The sequence below is a fragment of the Panthera leo genome, chromosome C1 (assembly GCF_018350215.1).
Source record: "Panthera leo isolate Ple1 chromosome C1, P.leo_Ple1_pat1.1, whole genome shotgun sequence".
NCBI classification, from domain to species: domain Eukaryota; kingdom Metazoa; phylum Chordata; class Mammalia; order Carnivora; family Felidae; genus Panthera; species Panthera leo.
The window spans coordinates 110,992,034-111,009,065 of NC_056686.1; the positions used below are offsets into that span (position 1 = coordinate 110,992,034).

The window sequence follows — 17,032 nt, forward strand, 5'->3', positions numbered from 1 at the left end:
TTACGTCCTTCAGAACAATGACCTCCTCTGGCTGGATTATCACCAGAAGCTGGTGGACCAGGCACTGCTGACCATGGACACATACCTGGGTCAGTTCCCTGACATCAAGGTGAGAGGCACTCTCTATAGATCGGTCCTGCTCTGGCCTGGTAGCCTGTGCAGGGGAGTGGGAGAGGGGACAGAGGGGTGGGGGGAAGGGTCAGCCTCTGCCCCGCTCAGGCACTGAGGTGGCCATGCCCCGAAGGCAGGCATCTCCCTCACCCAGCAATTCATCCCTCCAGGGCTGCTCCCTCTGAGGCCAGCCCACCAGCCCCCAGCCCTGGGCCTTTCAGAGCTGACAGCTTTTGGGCCCTGAACCTTTGGGTCTCCGGACTAGGGGAAGAGACCCCGTGGTGCATGTATGCGTGTGTGGCCATGTCACTGTGGAACGACTATAGGGTTGTATAAGGTGTATTGAGGGCATGTAAGGCCTGGGCCTGTGTGCCTATAGGTGTCCTGCATTAGCCTATGTGTGCTTAGAAGGGAATGTATGTATTATTGTGTGTATTCCCTCTTATCTGGGTGTATATGTGTTATTGTGTGTGTTCCGAGAGCCGGCCCCCAGGTACTGGGAACTGTCAGTGTGCCAGGGTCCCCACTGAGGCCAATGAGCCCCAGATGCTTCAGACGTGGAAGCAGAGATGTTGAGCCCAGATGCTGACTGCTGTGCTAGACCTGATCCCCGGGGAGTCAGGCTCCATGCTGGCCCCCATGGCCGCCCAATGCAGATGGCTCAGGCTCCTGAAGAGGCCTTATGAAGAGTATGGAAGGGAGGCTAATGGTGGTGGCCTGGGAGAAGAGAAGCCTGGGGTCCAGGAGGCGTCTTTAAGGAGCTGAGGGCCAGGCCAGGGTGGAGGTTTGTCCCACAGTACTGGCTGGAGGGTACTGACAACAATGGGTGGATACTGAAGGACATGGTTTCGCCTCTGTATGAGAAAGGACCCCAGAGGGCAGGGACTGCCTTGAAGGTGTGAGCTCTTTGCCACCAGAAATGTTGGAGTACGTGTTTCAAGCATGTATGAGATGCCCTTCTTGAGCCCGGGGTCGACTGCCCTGGGCCCTTCGTCTTCCCCCAGTTTCTTTGGGCCCAGCCTGGTCAGCATCTCAGCATGGGTGAGGCCCTGTTCAGCACCGCTCCCCCACCCCGTCTGTCCTCCAGTCACGCATTGCCAAGCGAGGGCGGAAATTGGTGGACTATGACAGCGCCCGGCACCATTACGAGTCCCTCCAAACCGCCAAAAAGAAGGATGAAACCAAAATTGCCAAGGTAAGGGCTGGATGGCAGGGCTGCGGGGGAGAGTTTTCAGACTGGGTACCCACGTCCCTTGGAGGGGCCTTCCTCTGTGCTGCCCTCCCTGCACCCCTTTGCACTGTTGACTGTCTCTGCTCCCCAGGGGCAGGAACCATCAATCTCGCTTGCAGATGGCTTTATAGCAGGTGACTAGTCCCAGGTAGCAGAGGCGGGTGGAGGATGGTGCTGGACCCACGGCAGCGAGTGAAAGGCCCTTGCGGGCACTTGGGTGAGGGCCCACTTCCTGCCCATCCTCTAGTGCTTGCTCTGGCCCTTGGTTCCTCCACCCCACTCTGAGGCCACTTTCCAGGATGAGAACAGGCCTGGCTTGGGTTTCACTGGAACGGCCCTGCCCGACCTGGCGTGCTCTGAGTGGAATTCTGTCATGGGATCCGATGTGACCCTATCTCAGCTGGAACAAGCCTGGGGGCACAGGGCTTGAGCTGGCCACACTGTCCACAAGTGAGGGGCCGAGGGTGGGTCCCCCTCCCCTCCCCAGCCCACCCCCACCCTGGAGCAGGACCAAGCTTGCTGAGCCCCTCTGCCCCTGCTAACGATTCTCACATTTTGCTTTGCAGTTGGAGTGCAAGTTTGCTTGCACAGTTTGCTTTGCACCCCCTTCTCTGCCCCTTGCCTGGGGCTCCCCTTAATTCTCTTGACCTTGAGGGGCCTTTACCTGCTGGGGGGCTGGCCCCCTGGAGGGGCGGCCAGCTTGTCTGTCACTGTGTTTGGGACGTTTGGACTTGGTGTTTAATATCTGTGTCTCTGTTTCTCTCTCCCCATCTCCCTCCTGTTTCTCCACTCTCCTTCGCCTTGACCTCCCTTCCCCAACCCCAGCCTGTCTCGCTGCTTGAGAAAGCCGCCCCCCAGTGGTGCCAAGGCAAACTGCAGGCTCATCTCGTAGCTCAAACTAACCTGCTCCGAAATCAGGTGACACTGGCTTCTAACCTTGCACGTGCTGGCGCCTTCTGGTCTGTTGTCCTGTCCTTGGCGCTGGGCGCCCGTCTTGCACTGCCCGGCGCGGGGGGAGGGCTCAGTCTCTTTCCTGGGTTGGTGGGGGGCAGGGCTGTTTTCAAATGCCTCTGCTGGGAGAGCTCCTGCTTCAGAGGAGACCTGAGGTCAAATGTGGGCGACTCAGAGGGGCCTGGGGCTCCGGTTAACCTGGGGTGGACCGCAGTCTGTTGCTTCATGCCTGGGTCTCTGGTAGTCCTGAGAATCTATGAAATCCTAGCCTCTGGGAATGCAGGAAAGCCTCCGAGCCATTTGCCCTCTCTGAGGGCTCCTGTCCGAACATGTGTTGTCCTTCAAGCCTAGTAAAAGTTGTGAGGTTATCCAGAATTTACTGAGGAGACACACCTGCCCAGAGAGGCGAAATCTCCAGCTCGAAGGGACCCTTGGGAACTGTGGGCCCTCATGGTGCCCCTAGAGGGGAAACCTTGGGAAGGCTCTGCAAGTGTGTTTGGGATCTGAGACCTGGGGCCTGGAGGGTTGGCTCTTTGGGAGTTTCTCGAAGGGCAAACTGTGCACCACAGTGGTTCTGGAGGGCTTCTTGGAGGAGGCCTTTGTACAGAACTCCTGACTGATCTTAATACCCTGGTAACACTTCGCTCTTCGCAGACCTCTGCCGTTGGGATGGACTGGGTGCCTGGTGAGCGCAGTGTGGCCAGGGACAGCTAGATACACCCTGGGAGAGGTGGCCTCATGGTTTCTCTCCAGGGAAACTGGCAGGACTCCAGCACCCCTTCGTGGTCCTGAGGTGGGGGTGCGCAACAGAGCCCTGACCCAGCAGGTTGGGTTTCTCTTTGGGCAGTGGCCCCATTTTTTCTGGGCCACCTCCTGATTTCATCATCTTCAACCTGCACGTGTTGAACGCTTGTAATGTGGAGTGTTCTGGGCTCAGCATGGGCTCGCGGCCCAATTTCTTATCTGACCTGCTGCCTGATTTCTTTTAGACTAGAGTTATGGGGTGACTTTGGAGGCACTGAGTTGTTGACAGTCCTACCCTGAGGGTGGCTTGACCCTGGATCTCCAAAGTCTGGGGGAGATGGCCCTCAGGAGGTGAAGGAGGAGCTAGAGGTTGGGGCACCATCCCTGCCTGTAGAGTTCAGGACTCCTGGCTGGAGGGGGTTGGGGCCACTGACCCAGACCCAGGCTTTCTGCATAATTTTCCCTGAGATGGGTTTGGCAGGAGACCAGGTGAAGATTTTTGTTGCCTCTGGGAGTCTGTGGAGCTTGGGGTGGTGCCTGTGGCTGCTTTTGAACTCCCGGGTGTGGTGTGGATAGGGGATCCTGCTGGGAGGGCCCCATCCCCCCGCCTCAGGGGAGCCACTAGGGAGGCTAAGGCATATGATCTCATCTTTGGATGTTGGACTGCAGATGTTTGGCCTTTCAGCCCAATTGGCTTTCCCATTTGGACCCAATTTTTATTTGAGCAGATCCTCTTTCTGCCCCCACCCTGCCTCACGCCTGGCTGGAAGCTGGGGAGTCTTCTGAGTTCCCACGGGCAGCTGTCTGGCTGTGAGCTGGGGCACTGTGGTCCCGGGGCTGCCCTGCTGGCTGACTTGACTTTGGGGAGATAGTGTGACCTGGTGAGGCTGTGTTCTTTAAGCTGACCAGTGCCACATATTCCCTGGGCCAGTTCTGAGCTGCTCTCCGTACTGGCCACAGTCCCCTAAAACCTGCCTGCGGGACCCCAGTGCCCCGTGGCATGGTGAGCGGGCCTGTTTCCATCTGTTCCACGTGTCCGTTGGCGTGTAGCCAAGCCACCGGGGCTTCAAGATCTCTCCAGCAACGGAAAGCTCTTGCCCGACCCCCTGCCCCCTCCAGTGCTTCAGAAACAGCCAGAATATGAAGAATGTGACCCAAAGGGAATGACAGACACAGGCCCTGACTTCCAGGAACGCTAAAACGGAGCCACCCTGTTCTTCACAGGATTGCTGGGTGTGCGAACAGAGTTTGGCCTACAGCAATGAGCTGCTAGGCCATCCTCAGTGTCATTGTCACCACTGTTCGTCTGGGGAGTCAGGACCAGTGTCGTGGGGTAGTGGCCGAATCGCCATGGAGAGGTGGTCTCTGGGGGTACGGGAGCTGTGCCAGAGCTCCTGGGGAACGTGGGTCTTCAGCCAGACCCGTGGCAGTTGGGTGGGAGGGGTATGTGACAGTGCCAGAACTCATTCTGTGGGTTCTACAGACCCACAGTACCTACCTGAGTGGCCGACAGTGGAGTATGGCAGGGTGGGCCTGCTGGGTCTGGTCCTCTCCAAGAGCTGCCGGAGGCGTGCATGCTCAGGCAGACATTTCTTTTCTTCCTTTCTTTCTCTCTTTCTCTTTCTTTTCTTTCTTTCTTTCTTTCTTTCTTTCTTTCTTTCTTTCTTTCTTTTCTCTTTCTTTTCTTTCTTTCTTTCTTTCTTTCTTTCTTTCTTTCTTTCTTTTTCTGTCTTTTGTTTTTCTGTCTCTTTCTTTCTGTCTTTTCTTTCATCTTTCTGTCTTTTGTCTTTCTGTCTTTCTGTCTCTTTCTTTCTGTCTTTCTTTCTGTCTTTCTTTCATCTTTCTGTCTTTTGTTTTTCTGTCTTTCTTTCTGTTTCTTTTTCTTTCTTTCTTTCTTTCTTTCTTTCTCTCTCTCTCTCTCTCCCTCCCTCCCTCTCTCTCTTTCTTTCTGTCTTTCTGTTTTTCTTTCTTTTGTCTTTCTGTCTTTCTTTCTGTCTTTCGTCTTTCTTTCTTTCTTTTGTCTTTTTGTCTTTCTTTTGTCTTTCTTTCTGTGTTTCTTTCATCTTTCTTTCTTTCTTTCTCTCTTTTCTGTCTTTTGTTTTTCTGTCTTTCTGTGTCTTTTGGTCTGTCTTTCTTTTGTCTTTCTGTCTTTCTTTTATCTTTCTTTTTCTTTCTTTCTTTCTTTCTTTCATTCTTTCTTTCTTTCTGTTTTTCTTTCTTTCGTGTTTCTGTCTTTCTGTCTGTCTTTCTTTTGCCTTTCTTTCTTTCTTTCTTTCTTTCTTTCTTTCTCTCTTTCCCTATTCCACCTTTAATTTTTAAGTTAGATTTTAAACAGTTAGGCAAGGAGCTTATTCTAGCAAGCTCCAGCAACCTGAAGATAATTGTCATCAGGAGCAGGGTGGTCCCTCACTCCTCCAGCCCACGCCCATCCCCGAGGCTGGGCTGGCAGGGAACAGCAGGGATAGTGGGCCCGGAGCTGGATGGGACAGCTGGGTGGGCTGCGGAAATCGTGTGCTTTGTGGCTCTGGTCTGTCGCTCTGGTCAGGTGGCTGCCTTTGCCAGAGGCCTGAGAATGTAAGGCTGCTGGCGGGGAGTGTTCCCCCGGGGAGGGGCCTGCTGCGTTCCTGGGATGTGACTCAGACTCTGAATCCAAGTCACCCCCCTGAGTCACTGTTTCCAGCAGTGTCCTCCCAATGAGCTAGCAGAGCCCCTTCTCTGCCTGGGGTCTGTGACTCACTGCCACCCTCACCAGTCTCCGCCTTCGGCTCTGGGATGGGGCCTTAGCGCCACCTGGTGGGTGTCAGCGGGTCTGGAGGGCGCTGGGCCTGCCAGGGTGAGGGCTTTGGGGGTGAGCCCTGGAACCCTGCCCGGCAACCTAGCTCCCTCCTCCCCTGGCCCTGCCCTCACCCCCATCTTTCCCCTGTCCTTCTTGGATGCCTGAGCAGCTGCCTCTGGGCTCTGTGTGGTGGGGACAAGTCACAGAGGAAATGCTGCTACCACCTCCTATAGGGAGGTGAAATGCAGGCTGGGGGCTGGGGCTGAGTAGGAGCCTACTCTGAGAAAGGGGTACTCAGGCAGGGACAGCAAGGCCAAGGCCAAGGGAGCTGGGCAGCAGGCTGACACTTAGTCTGAGAGGGGTTCATGTGTAAGTGGTCAGGGTCCCTGCTGGGCTGGGTCTGTGACCTTCCTGTGCCCCAGCCTCTGGGCCCCTTGTCTGGAGCCTTCTTGTTGTGCTCTGCTCATTCCTCCTCTCCCTCCTGGCCCACCTTGGCCTGACGGGGATGGGGGTGGGTGGGGTGTCCCTTTTACCATGGGGGTGGGAGGTTAGGGGGAGCAGATCTTGGGGCTGGGAGGTTAGGGGGAGCAGGTCTTGGGAGGTGGGAGGTTGGGGGAACAGATCTGAGCGGGTGGGTAGGAGGTTGGGGGAGCAGATCTCGGGGGTGGGGGGTTGGGGGAAGCAGGTCTTGGGGGGCGGGTGGGCCTGGCCTGGTCCCAGCTGGCTGGGACAGAGGCCTGGCGGAGGGGAGGGGAGTGACGGGTCTTGCCCCTCAGGCAGAGGAGGAGCTCATCAAAGCCCAGAAGGTGTTTGAGGAGATGAATGTGGACCTACAGGAAGAGCTGCCGTCCCTGTGGAACAGGTGAGTCCCCAGGCGTGAGTCCCCAGAGGTGGTGGCGCTGAGCCTTGGCTTCCCTCCTGAGGATGTCTGTCCGCTGTGCCCTGTGCCCTCCCACGGTTGGTGTCTCTGGCGAAGGTGGAGGTGTGTTGGTGTGTGTCTCCTGGGCCGCCCGCTGACCTGTGTGTTCTCTTTGCCCCTCCCTCCCTCCTTCCCACAGCCGTGTAGGCTTCTATGTCAACACGTTCCAGAGCATTGCGGGCCTGGAGGAGAACTTCCACAAGGAGATGAGTAAGGTAGGTCCCGGTGACCCCTTTGGGCCACGCTCTGCTGCCAAGGGCCAGGGTCAGAGGCAAGGACGGGGCCGGCCAAGCTCCCTCTTTTCCTGCTGGGGCTTGGTGCACACTAGTGACCACAGTGCTGCCTCTGGGCCTTGGGGAGAGCCGCCTGGTCCTGGCCTCCAGGAGCTCCCCGCTCTAGAGCGTCCAGGCCCAGTGGGAGTGCTGGGGAGGCTGTGAGCAGGGCCCACATGCCTGGCCCCTGCGCCCTCCTCGCCCCGTCCTATCCTCCCTGCCTGGATGGAACCAGCCCCTCCTGAGGTTTCAGTGTGTTCTCAGGCGACACTGGCTCAGGGAGCTCTGAGAATGCTGGCCCTTTCCCCATTCGTAGGCAAATAGTCAGTAAGTTCCTAGAATTTCTCAATTTTTTTCTCATGTTTCTTAAGACATTGAAATGCATCTGCTTTATCTGCCAGAATCCGGGGTAAGAAGGGGTCTGATTAGCTTGAATTCCTATGTTGTATTATTTTCATTTTAACTGGCAGTTAAACTACACAGCAGAGTTGGAGAGACCCAGTGTTGGCAGCCCCTCCCTCTGTGCACTCGAGGGGTCGCTGACTCTGTCTCTTGGGCCCAAAGGAACCAAGTGATGGTGGTGGAGTCCAGGCCCAGGGCAGGAGGAGAAGCAGCAGCTTGGGGCCTCTTCCTGAGCCACCACCCTGACTATGATTTCCTGCCTTTTAGGTCTTCCCATTCTTTTCCTTCCTGCCTTTAAACATTTGAGACAACTTATGAAAAGTTTAAAAAGGGAAGAGGTGTTTGGGGGAAGAAAACATTTATGTAAAGTAGGAGGAAAATTCAGTTCTGAGCTTCCTAGTAGCCAAAGCGAAAGAGGGAAATTTTTTTCAACAGTGAGAATCACTGTGTACATGGGATAAACCTCTTCTATCCTGTCTGTGGTTTTAGTGAAATCTTTGGCAGTTGTAGGGTGGCCTGAAAACATCTTGGCACAATGACCTTAACAATTAGAATCAACAGTTAGTTTGCAAAAACAATTTAAAAACATTTAAAAACCGTACAAGCTGCATGAGGCATTTTAGGAAATTTCTACAAGTAGAAAGAAGAGAGAGGATGGTCCTCAGAAGCAGTAACGATTAGTAATGTAGCCCACTCCCTTCATTCTTCCCCTTCGTTTTTCTGGGTTTGGTGTGCAATTCCCAGCTCCCTACTCCTGGTAAGGGACGGGGAGCAAGAAGGGGTTAGGTATGGGGAGGAGCAGGGATGTTACTGGGGAGACAGAGGTGTTTGGTGGCCCCAGAGGCTCTCCCCACCTGCTTGCTGTCCCCTTGCAGCTCAACCAGAACCTCAACGATGTGCTGGTTAGCCTGGAGAAGCAGCACGGGAGCAACACGTTCACAGTCAAGGCCCAGCCCAGGTGCGTGTAGCCCAGCACTGTCTGGCCGTCTGGCTGAGGGTGGGGTGGAGGGAGGTGTGGTCTGGGGCAGGGTCCTGGGGCAGAGCTTGCTCATTCCTGAAAGACCAGGGCAGGGCTGTGTCTGCCCCGCCCTGGGGGTTTGGCCTCTCTGCTCAGGGGGACAGGTTAGGGTACCCCACATTCCTCTGGTGTGTGGCATCAGAGAAGGAGCACTCCTGGACAGTCTGAGCGTCACCTGACACCTGAGCCTGGGCCTGGGCCTGGCTTCCCTTCCTGTGGAGCCCAGCAGCCAGGGTGCCTGCAAAGCCTTGGAGGTGGGGCCCAGGGACTCCAAGCTTCCGTGCTGATGTGGAGCCACCTGGAAGGGGAGCCTTCCTCCCCCAGCAGGGGCATAGTGCCACCTTTTCCTTTCCTTGCTCCTGGGAAAGCCCAAGTCCCTGGATGGTGGCATCCTGCGCACGCACAAAATCATCCTTGTTCCTGTCCTTGGCCTGGTCTGGCCTCTCAGGGTCCCCTCCAGCTGCGAGGAGATTCCTGCTTCCTGAGGGGAAACCGTGAGGGAGGAGGGAAGTGCCTTGCCCTCTGGCTGCGGGTCAAGGGAAATGATAGCCGGTCTGGGATTTCCCTTCCGTTTTGGCTTGCACCTGTGACAGCACAGCCCACAGGGTATGGATGGACCTCAGCTTCCTCTCTGTGAAACGGGGAACGTTTATCTGCGTCTTGGGGCAACTGGGGGGCCACGGAGGACTAAGGAGTTATTCAGGGAATGTTGTTCTTCTTCTCCCTGAAAATGAACCAGAATGTGTGTGACTGAGAGAAAGGAGCCCACAGGGGGCCCTGAGGCCAAGGGGTGAGCAGGGGGCAGGGTAGGAGTGGGGAATCAAGGCCAGGTCCCTGCAGGGAGGAAGGGTCTCTCCCTGTGCTGGGCCTACAGGTAAGATGGGAGGGTGGTGAATGGAGGCCACCTGGGCAGTGCAGCGGCTGGACCCAGGCTTCCTGTGGGAGAAGGCTGGTGTGAGCGGATGGGGAGGGGAATGGAGGGGATGGGGGGAGTGGAGCTCTATGAACCTCCTTCACTGCAAGGTGGCCCATTTTGCAGCCTGGTTGCTTCCTTTCAGAGGCCTCCCAGCGGCCAGCTGCACCCCCCTCCAGGCACTGTGGGCCCCCAGAGACCCTGTGTGCTGAACCACAGGCAGGGTGGGTGGCCAGCAGTCTCCCTCAGCTGGTCAGCCCTGGTTTGGGGCTGCACCCTCTCACTTTGTCAGCTCTGTTCCAAGGCGCCTGGCTGCATGCCCAGGTCAGTGGGGTTCCTGGGACTGGGCGATGGGGGTTAGGGTTAGGGCAGGGTCAGGACCTCTTCATGGCCTTTGAGCTTTAGGGGAGGCTTTGCCCCTTGGCACCCCTCTGAGCAGAGGGGTTGCTGATGAGGAAAGGGAGCAGGCCAACCTCAAATTGGGCGTTTCCCCAAAATGAAGGCCTCTGCGTCCCGTCCGTTCCCACAGAAAGAAAACTAAACTGCTCTCCCGGCTGCTCAGAAAGAAGAACAGGTACCGGCACCGAGTGCTGCATTGTGGGGGTGTCTGGGGCCGGCACCTGGCCGGCCGACCCCTGTGCATGCGCCTAGCATCCTGCTCCGAGGGTGCCACTAACCCCTAACCTGTGTCCCCTGTTTGGTGCTGCGGGCAGGGCTGTTGTGGGAGGGAGCCGGCGGGGTGGCAGGGCTATGCTGTGGCCTGTGTGTGTGTGTCGTGGGGTCGGAGGGCTCAGGGGCTATCCGGTGGGAATGAGGAGGGCAGACAGCCTGAACTCGGTTGAGTGGGTTCCTCTGTGTGCCACAGCACGTCCACCTGGCTGTGGCCCAGACCAGGAGGTTCCAGATGGGAACATGCATCCCCAGACGGGAGGAATGTAGCCAGAAAGGAGCCTCGGCGAGAGGGGAAGGGGAAGGGGGTCTTGTAGCACAGTGGTGGGTTTTAAAATCTGTGTGTGTGTGTGTGTGTGTGTGTGTATACTATGTTTATATGTATGCTTTAAGGAGGCAAATACATTCCCACGAAACACAAATTCAGTAGAGATGAGAAGGGACCACGATGTCTCTCACACGCCTGTCCCATCATCTCAACACCACCCCCCAGCCCCACCCCATCCCCCAGGCTGTGTGGTCAGTAGCTTCTTTGGATCCTTCTAGAACTGCCCTGTCCAACACTTGCCCCGGGAGGCTGGTGAGCACTTGAAATGTGGCCAGTGTGACTGAGCAGTTGAACTTCTGGTTTCACTTAATGTAAATATAACCTTCAACAGCCATCTGCGGCCGGTAGCTAGTCTTTATCGGTACCGTCCCATGGTTTCCTTATGCAAGAACAAACGTACATTTTCATTTTCTGCCCCCTTGCCCCCAAGTGGTGCTCATGTGAGAGACTGCAGCCTCTCACCCCCGGATGCCACTCTGTGGCCCTCTGCCCCAAAGGGCCTGTAGGCGCAAAGGTGTGGATGGTGACCGCGGTGTGGGTGGGAGCATGGGCCCTGTGAGTCGGGCAGTGGTCAGTGTCCCGGTGTGAGTGGGTGGACTGGCGGGGAGGCCGGCTGAGGCCTTTGGGGGCTGGCTGAGGAGGGGGGCCCAGCTAGGCACAGGGGCCGCTGCAGGACGTGTGGGATGAGACTCATTCGCCTCTAGGATGTTTGGCTTTCTCGTGCTGTGGAGCTCGGCTCCCTGGTGGAGCCCAGCGGTGGCCTGTGGGTGGCTTCCCTGAGGACCGAAGACCTCCAGCTTGGAGTTCCTCCCGGGCCGTCACTGTCTCCAAGGCAGGCCCTGTACCCACACCCTTCGTTTCCACCCATTCTGAATCACGCGTACACGAACTTCTCACCTGTAAGCACGGGGACACACTCATACACATGTGGACATTGCATTTTCACGGTGAATTTATGTGAACACACACACATACACGCTCTCCAATTCACATGTTAACAGACACATGCTCATACGCGCATGCACATGCATTTCCACACGGATCCGTGCACACATCCCATCACAGGCACACCTGTGCATTTGCACATTCCCTTTTGTACGCAGTGACTTCCTTCCATTGAGCTTTCTCCCCCGTCTCGCCTCCACAGTGACAACGCCCCTGCAAAAGGGGACAAGAGCCCTTCGCCTCCTCCAGATGGCTCCCCGGCCGCCCCGGAGATCAGAGTCAACCACGAGCCTGAGCCGCCTAGCTCAGCAGCAGCAGGGGCCGCCCTCCCCAAGTCCCCGTCTCAGGTAGGCACCGTGCCCCCTCCCCTGCTCCCTCTTCTTCCTGCTTCTCTCTCCTTCCCAGTCCTCTCCCCAACACCGGCCTGGGCTCCCCTCAGCGGCCCTGCCTTCTCCTGGGAACGCCTGTGACTGTGTGTCTCCCTCTGCTCCCCCCCAGCACCCTCTCCTTCCCTCTCTCCCTGACCCTTGGGGCTGCTGACCTCCTCATCTTCCTTCCCCCACCCCCCACAAGGGGCTTGGGGCCCTCAGCCCCAGGGCATCCAGATCTGCAGAGGCCGTTGCTTTCTGTCCTCCTCATCTTCTCTCTTGGCATGATGCCATGCAGGACCTCCACAGGGTCAGCGAGGGAAAGGGCTCGGGGAGGGGAGCATGAGGTAGCCAAGGGGCACAGGCCCTGGGCTTCCAGAAGCCTCCCCCAAGAAGCTTGGCCCCCACTCCTACCCCCACCGGGTTCCTCCAGCTTTCTGCCATGTCCCCAGGAGCTGGCCTGCGGCCCCGTCTGAACTGATAGGCTTTCCCAGCTGTCAGCTCCTGGCAGCAGCCCTCTTGGTGGTTGGCCATGACCCTCCCCACAGCTGATTAGATGTGAAGAGTGTGACAAGAGCCCACACTTGAATAGTACTTGCTCTGGGCCCAGCACTATGCCACCACTTCCCACATTTTCATTCATTAAACCGTCACAGCCACCCTGTGAGGCAGATGCCCACCCCATCTCAACAAGTGAGGAAACCAAGGCTGGGGGGCGGGGCATGGTTCCTGACTTGCTGGAGGCCCTCCATGGGCAGGTGTGTGGCCATCCTGCCTGGCCCTCTGCTGGGCCCTGGCTCCTGCTCCATGCTGGCCTCCACGGGTGACAGACAAGAGAGCCTGGGCCCCTCCCGCAGGAGATGCAGAGAGGGTCCTGGAAGGGCAGAGAGCCCAGGTCATAGCTATTTCTCAGCGACAGCTTCTCTTCTCAGTGTCTCACCCAGGTGGGTGACAGCCCAGAACTGCAGCCCCTCCCCCGCCGCCCTGCCCCCGGGCTCTCCCTTCTTTCTCCTCTTCTTTTCTGTTCCCTCCCTGTCTCTCTCCTTTCACTTCCTCCCCCTCCTGTCCCCTTCTCTGTCATCCACTCTGTCTCTGCACAGCATTTCTGGACCTCCTGCTTCAGTCTCCCTCTAGGGGTGGCGCTGTGGTCCTGCGCCTCAGGCAGCCGTGACTCTTCTTGTCTTCCTCAGTTACCTGGGTGGGGCCAGGGCCTGGGGTGTGACTAACCGTGGCTTTGTCTCTGTCTGTCCCCCCTCCCCCACCCCCACGCTCTGCTGTGCCTCGCTGTGCGGCCCCTCACCTGCTGCCGACCCACAGCTCCGGAAAGGGCCACCAGTCCCTCCACCTCCCAAACACACCCCGTCCAAGGAGGTCAAGCAGGAGCAGATCCTCAGCCTGTTTGATGACACGTTTGTCCCTGAGATCAGCGTGACCACCCCCTCCCAGGTCAGCCGCGGCCACCGCGGCCCAGCTCTCTCTTATTCTCTCGGGACATGCATGGCCTTCTTCCTTCATCCCACGCCCTGTGCCTCTGCCTCAAGAGCCAGAATCTGGCCTGAGAGGTTGGCCCAGAGCCTCCCCCTTGCTCATTCATCCACCCCTCCATTCATCCTCCCCCATCCATTTCTGAGCATGGACTGTGGCTAGATGCAGGGACACAGGCGGGTGGTCCTCGGGCAGCCGGTCAGCTTGGTAGTGGCCTCATGCTTCCACTGGTGCGATGGGTGAAGAGGCATCAGCAGGGAGGATCCCGGCCAGTCCAGGAAGGGCCTCCTGGAGCAGGTGACATTTGCCAGGTGGCTGCAAGTAGACACATTGCTTTAGCCAGAGTCAACAGTGTGTGTGTATGTCAGGAGGGGTAGGACATGGGCTCAGGAGGTCAGAGTTCAGTGTGTGCAGAGTGCAGCAGCGGGGCAGTGAGAGGAGGCAGGGGGGAACACAGTTGGGAAGGCCCTGGAAAGTCTGACCAAGGCACATAGACTGTAGCTCCCAGACATGCCGACTGGCCTTAGGAGTGGGACAGTGCTTGGGCCACGGAGCAGGGCTGCTGCTCGGAAGTGTCCTGAGAAGGCATGTAATGCTCATCCATAAGTGGACAGAAGGAGGGCTGAGCAGGAAGGTTACTGCGGAGGCACGGACGTGGGCTGTACAAGGTCAGATGGGTTCGCAGAGGCCACTGTGTGCTCAGCCCTCCAAGCCTGCCCTCCAGGCCTCGAAGCCAGGGCCCTTCCCACTACGGCCTCGCCTGTGGTGCAGGCTTGCTGATCCCAGGCTGTGGCTGGCCCGTGCTGGAGGGCTGCCCTAGAACTACTCTGCCCAGGGCCTCTGGTTGCTGCCTCCTGCCTGCTCCTTTGCACAAGCTCAGAGGCCTGGGGTTGGGGGGTGGGGAGAGGCGGTGCAGGGCAGAGGGTGAGTGTGGAAGGAGAGGCGGTTGGGAACTGAGGATGGTGGTCTCTGCTAAGAGTGGCCTAAGGCTGAGTGGGCTTCAAGCCGGGACAGAGTTCTCTGAGTTAGAAATAGGAACTTCCGGTATGGGGCGGCTGGGTGGGCAGGTGGGCAATTTGCTGGCTCGGGCCCTGCAGGCCTGGGAGCCCCTGTCTAGAAGGTGACCAAGGCCGGTTCAGGGGCCCCTGAGAGGGGAGGACACCGGGTGGCATGACCTCCGGGACAGCTCGCTGCTGGAGCACTCACCAGCCTGAGTAGGCCTCCGCCCTAGAGGTGCACATGAGGGACACGGGGTCACACAGAGCGCTAAGAAACGCTCAGTAGGGGATGGTGCCAGCCCCTCATTGACACGACCTTGTTGGGTTTTCACCTGAGCTATTAGGAGGGGGTTCTTGCCCCCGTTCAGCAGGCGAGGACCCCGTGGGCCTGCCCGGCAGCCACACCGCCCTCACCGAGTGTGTTGGCCTCTCTGTGCTCACCGCATGCCTCCTTGCTACCCCCTCTGCCCACTCCAGGGACCCAGGTCTCTGCCCGGGGGTGGGAAGCCTACACCGTGGGTGCTGTTGCTGGGGGCTGGGATGGGCTGTCTGTGATGCTGTGCTCACAGGGCTGCTGGGCAGGGCTGAGGTGAATAGCCTGCATCCTTGCACCGGAGGACAGTTGTGGTCCTGCATGGTGGGTAGCTGGCTCGCTGGGAGGCAGGGAGGGAGGATGTGGTCTGCCCTTTGGTGCCCCTGTCCCCTTGGAGCACAAAAGGGCAGCTGTCTGGGCTTGAGTGACCTCTGAGAAGGAGCTGGTGGTGGGGCTACTTGGGGGAGAGAAACACTGCTACCAGCTGGCAGGGGTGGTGGGGCACCTACAGGCCATGCACCCACGGTGTCTTGAGCACTCACTCACTTAGAGAGGGCAGGGTCATGGGGACAGAGCAGTGGCCCCAACCCCAGCCTCATTAGACAGGGATCAACCCAGGGAAAGTCACTAGTTGGGGGTGGGCTTGGGGCAGGGGCTTGGGACTTGGGGCCCCGTGTCCAGGAAGTGAGACCACTCAGCCCGGGCTCTCCGAGGTCTGTGCCTTGTCCCCTGAGCTGTGGGACAGCTGGCACCTAGTGTTCTCAGAACTGAGAGTCTCAGGTCTCTGCTGACAGGCCGCAGCTCCGCTGTGAAGTCCCGTCTGGGGAGCCCATTTCCCCAGGACCCAGGTCTTGGGTCCTTCTAGACGCAAGGCTTTAGGTGGACGTGGACAGTCTCCTGGGGCCATGCCTGTTACCAGCACATTCCTGGGCTGCACTCAGGCCCGCTGAATGGGAGTCTCTGGGGGTGGGACCTGCGGTTTGAGTACAGGTGCCCCCAGTGTCGGGGAACCCACACCTAAGATTTGGCTCCCAGGCGGTGTGTGTTGGCTCAGCCCTGTCCTCACTCTGTGGAGCTGGCGGGTGGGTGGGTGTCACCACAGGTGAGCTGTGTGGGGCAGCGAGGGGGGCCTGTCCTAGGGAGGGCGGTGGACTGTGCTGCTTCTGGGGGGGCAAGGGTGAGGCTGGGAGAACCTGTGGGTGTGGGGAGCAGAGAGGAGCATGCACCGGGAGCCCACCACGGTCTGCAGGACAAGACAGACCTCTGGCTGGGCTGGGCTGGCGGGTGGCTACCCCAGTGGGCCTGCTGCTGATGTCTGAGGGGGGTGGCGGGTGCGGTCCTTGTGTGCGTGGAGCCTGTGCCAGGGTCGTGGTGGGGGCAGTGCTCCCACGTGTGAGGCAGACGTGAGCATGTGTGCCTGCCGTGAGCTCCCCGTGGAGTGCTCCCAGCCTGTCACTAACTGCCTTCCTCCTCTGCCACTGCTGCCAAGTTTGAGGCCCCGGGGCCTTTCTCGGAGCAGGCCAGTCTGCTGGACCTGGACTTTGACCCCCTCCCGCCTGTGGCGAGCCCTGTGAAGGCGCCCACACCCTCTGGTCAGGTTGGTCTGAGCCCACCACCACCACCACCTGCGGACATGCGGGTCTCTGGGGCGCCGGGCCGTGGGCTCATGTCTGGCCATGGGTGCCCATCTAAGCCACCAGGCCTTTAGGGTCCTGGGGTCAACAGGCTTTCCTCCCACTCACTGCCCTTCCCCTGGTGCCCTGGCCCCCTACCGCCCCCTGGCCCTGCGCAAGAGGAGGGGAAGAGCAGACACGTGTCAGGGAGAGGGCCCTCGGGAGGAAGGTCAGCTGAACACTCACTTGGTAACTTGCAGCCTCGGTCAGCCTCCTGCCCCTCTCCTCGCAGTGGCTCTGTGTCTGGGCACTCCCTGGCAGGTGTCCAGGACTTGGCCCCCTGGAGACCCTGGAGCCTGGCTCCGTGCTGCCCTGAGCCCGTTGGGCTCCAGGGCCTTGGGGTGGGGGTCCCTGGGGACTGCTCGTCTGCCCCCTGTCACTAACCTTTGCACTAACTCTGTCCTTCTCCCCTTCTGCTGCGCCTAGTCAATTCCATGGGACCTCTGGGAGGTAAGCTGTGTTTGCTCTGTGCCCACCCCCAGGGGGAGCTGCTTCTCCCTGGCCCACCCTGCCTGGTCCTGCACCTGGCCTGGTCACAGGTGCACACACACGCACGCCCGGGCTGGTGCTCGTGTGCGCAGGAGCTGGCCGTCACTGCCTGTCTCCAGGTGTCCCACTGCTTCCCTTCTGCCAGGCCCTGCGGGGAAGGGGCTCTTCGGTTTAGCCAGAGAAGGTCCTCTGTGGTTTGGCTCAGTCGTGGGGTCTGTGAGTGGCCCCGTAGGATGGATGTGGTGTCTTCCTGCTGGGCTGCGGCCTGCGAGGCAGGGCGGCCTTGGGGTGGAGGGTCTTCATCCTTGAGAAGGTTTGTGTCTGTGGGGATCCTACAGGGCAGCGGCATCGGGGAGATGTTGGGATAGAGGACAGGAGGAGGGTGGCTCGAGGGACAGGAGAAGCAGGGTGAGGCCAGGTGCCCTTA

At 58.7% G+C, this 17,032-nt stretch overlaps 1 protein-coding gene across 10 annotated transcripts in view; it reads left to right on the top strand.

Annotated features, from left to right (window-relative positions):
* BIN1 (bridging integrator 1) overlaps positions 1 to 17,032 on the top strand; it is a 55,309-nt gene that overhangs the window by 34,106 nt on the left and 4,171 nt on the right. For 3 of the 10 annotated variants that reach the window (XM_042954113.1, XM_042954115.1, XM_042954116.1), the window contains exons 5-10: positions 14 to 109; positions 1,199 to 1,306; positions 6,590 to 6,675; positions 6,872 to 6,947; positions 8,282 to 8,364; positions 11,482 to 11,626. In XM_042954113.1, the coding sequence (XP_042810047.1) occupies positions 14 to 109; positions 1,199 to 1,306; positions 6,590 to 6,675; positions 6,872 to 6,947; positions 8,282 to 8,364; positions 11,482 to 11,626 (594 nt within the window). Of the gene's footprint in view, positions 1 to 13; positions 110 to 1,198; positions 1,307 to 2,167; positions 2,261 to 6,589; positions 6,676 to 6,871; positions 6,948 to 8,281; positions 8,365 to 11,481; positions 11,627 to 12,964; positions 13,094 to 15,932; positions 16,041 to 16,542; positions 16,567 to 17,032 lie in introns of all 10 variants that reach the window. The other 7 variants (XM_042954108.1, XM_042954109.1, XM_042954111.1 and 4 more) reach the window with 5 other exon arrangements.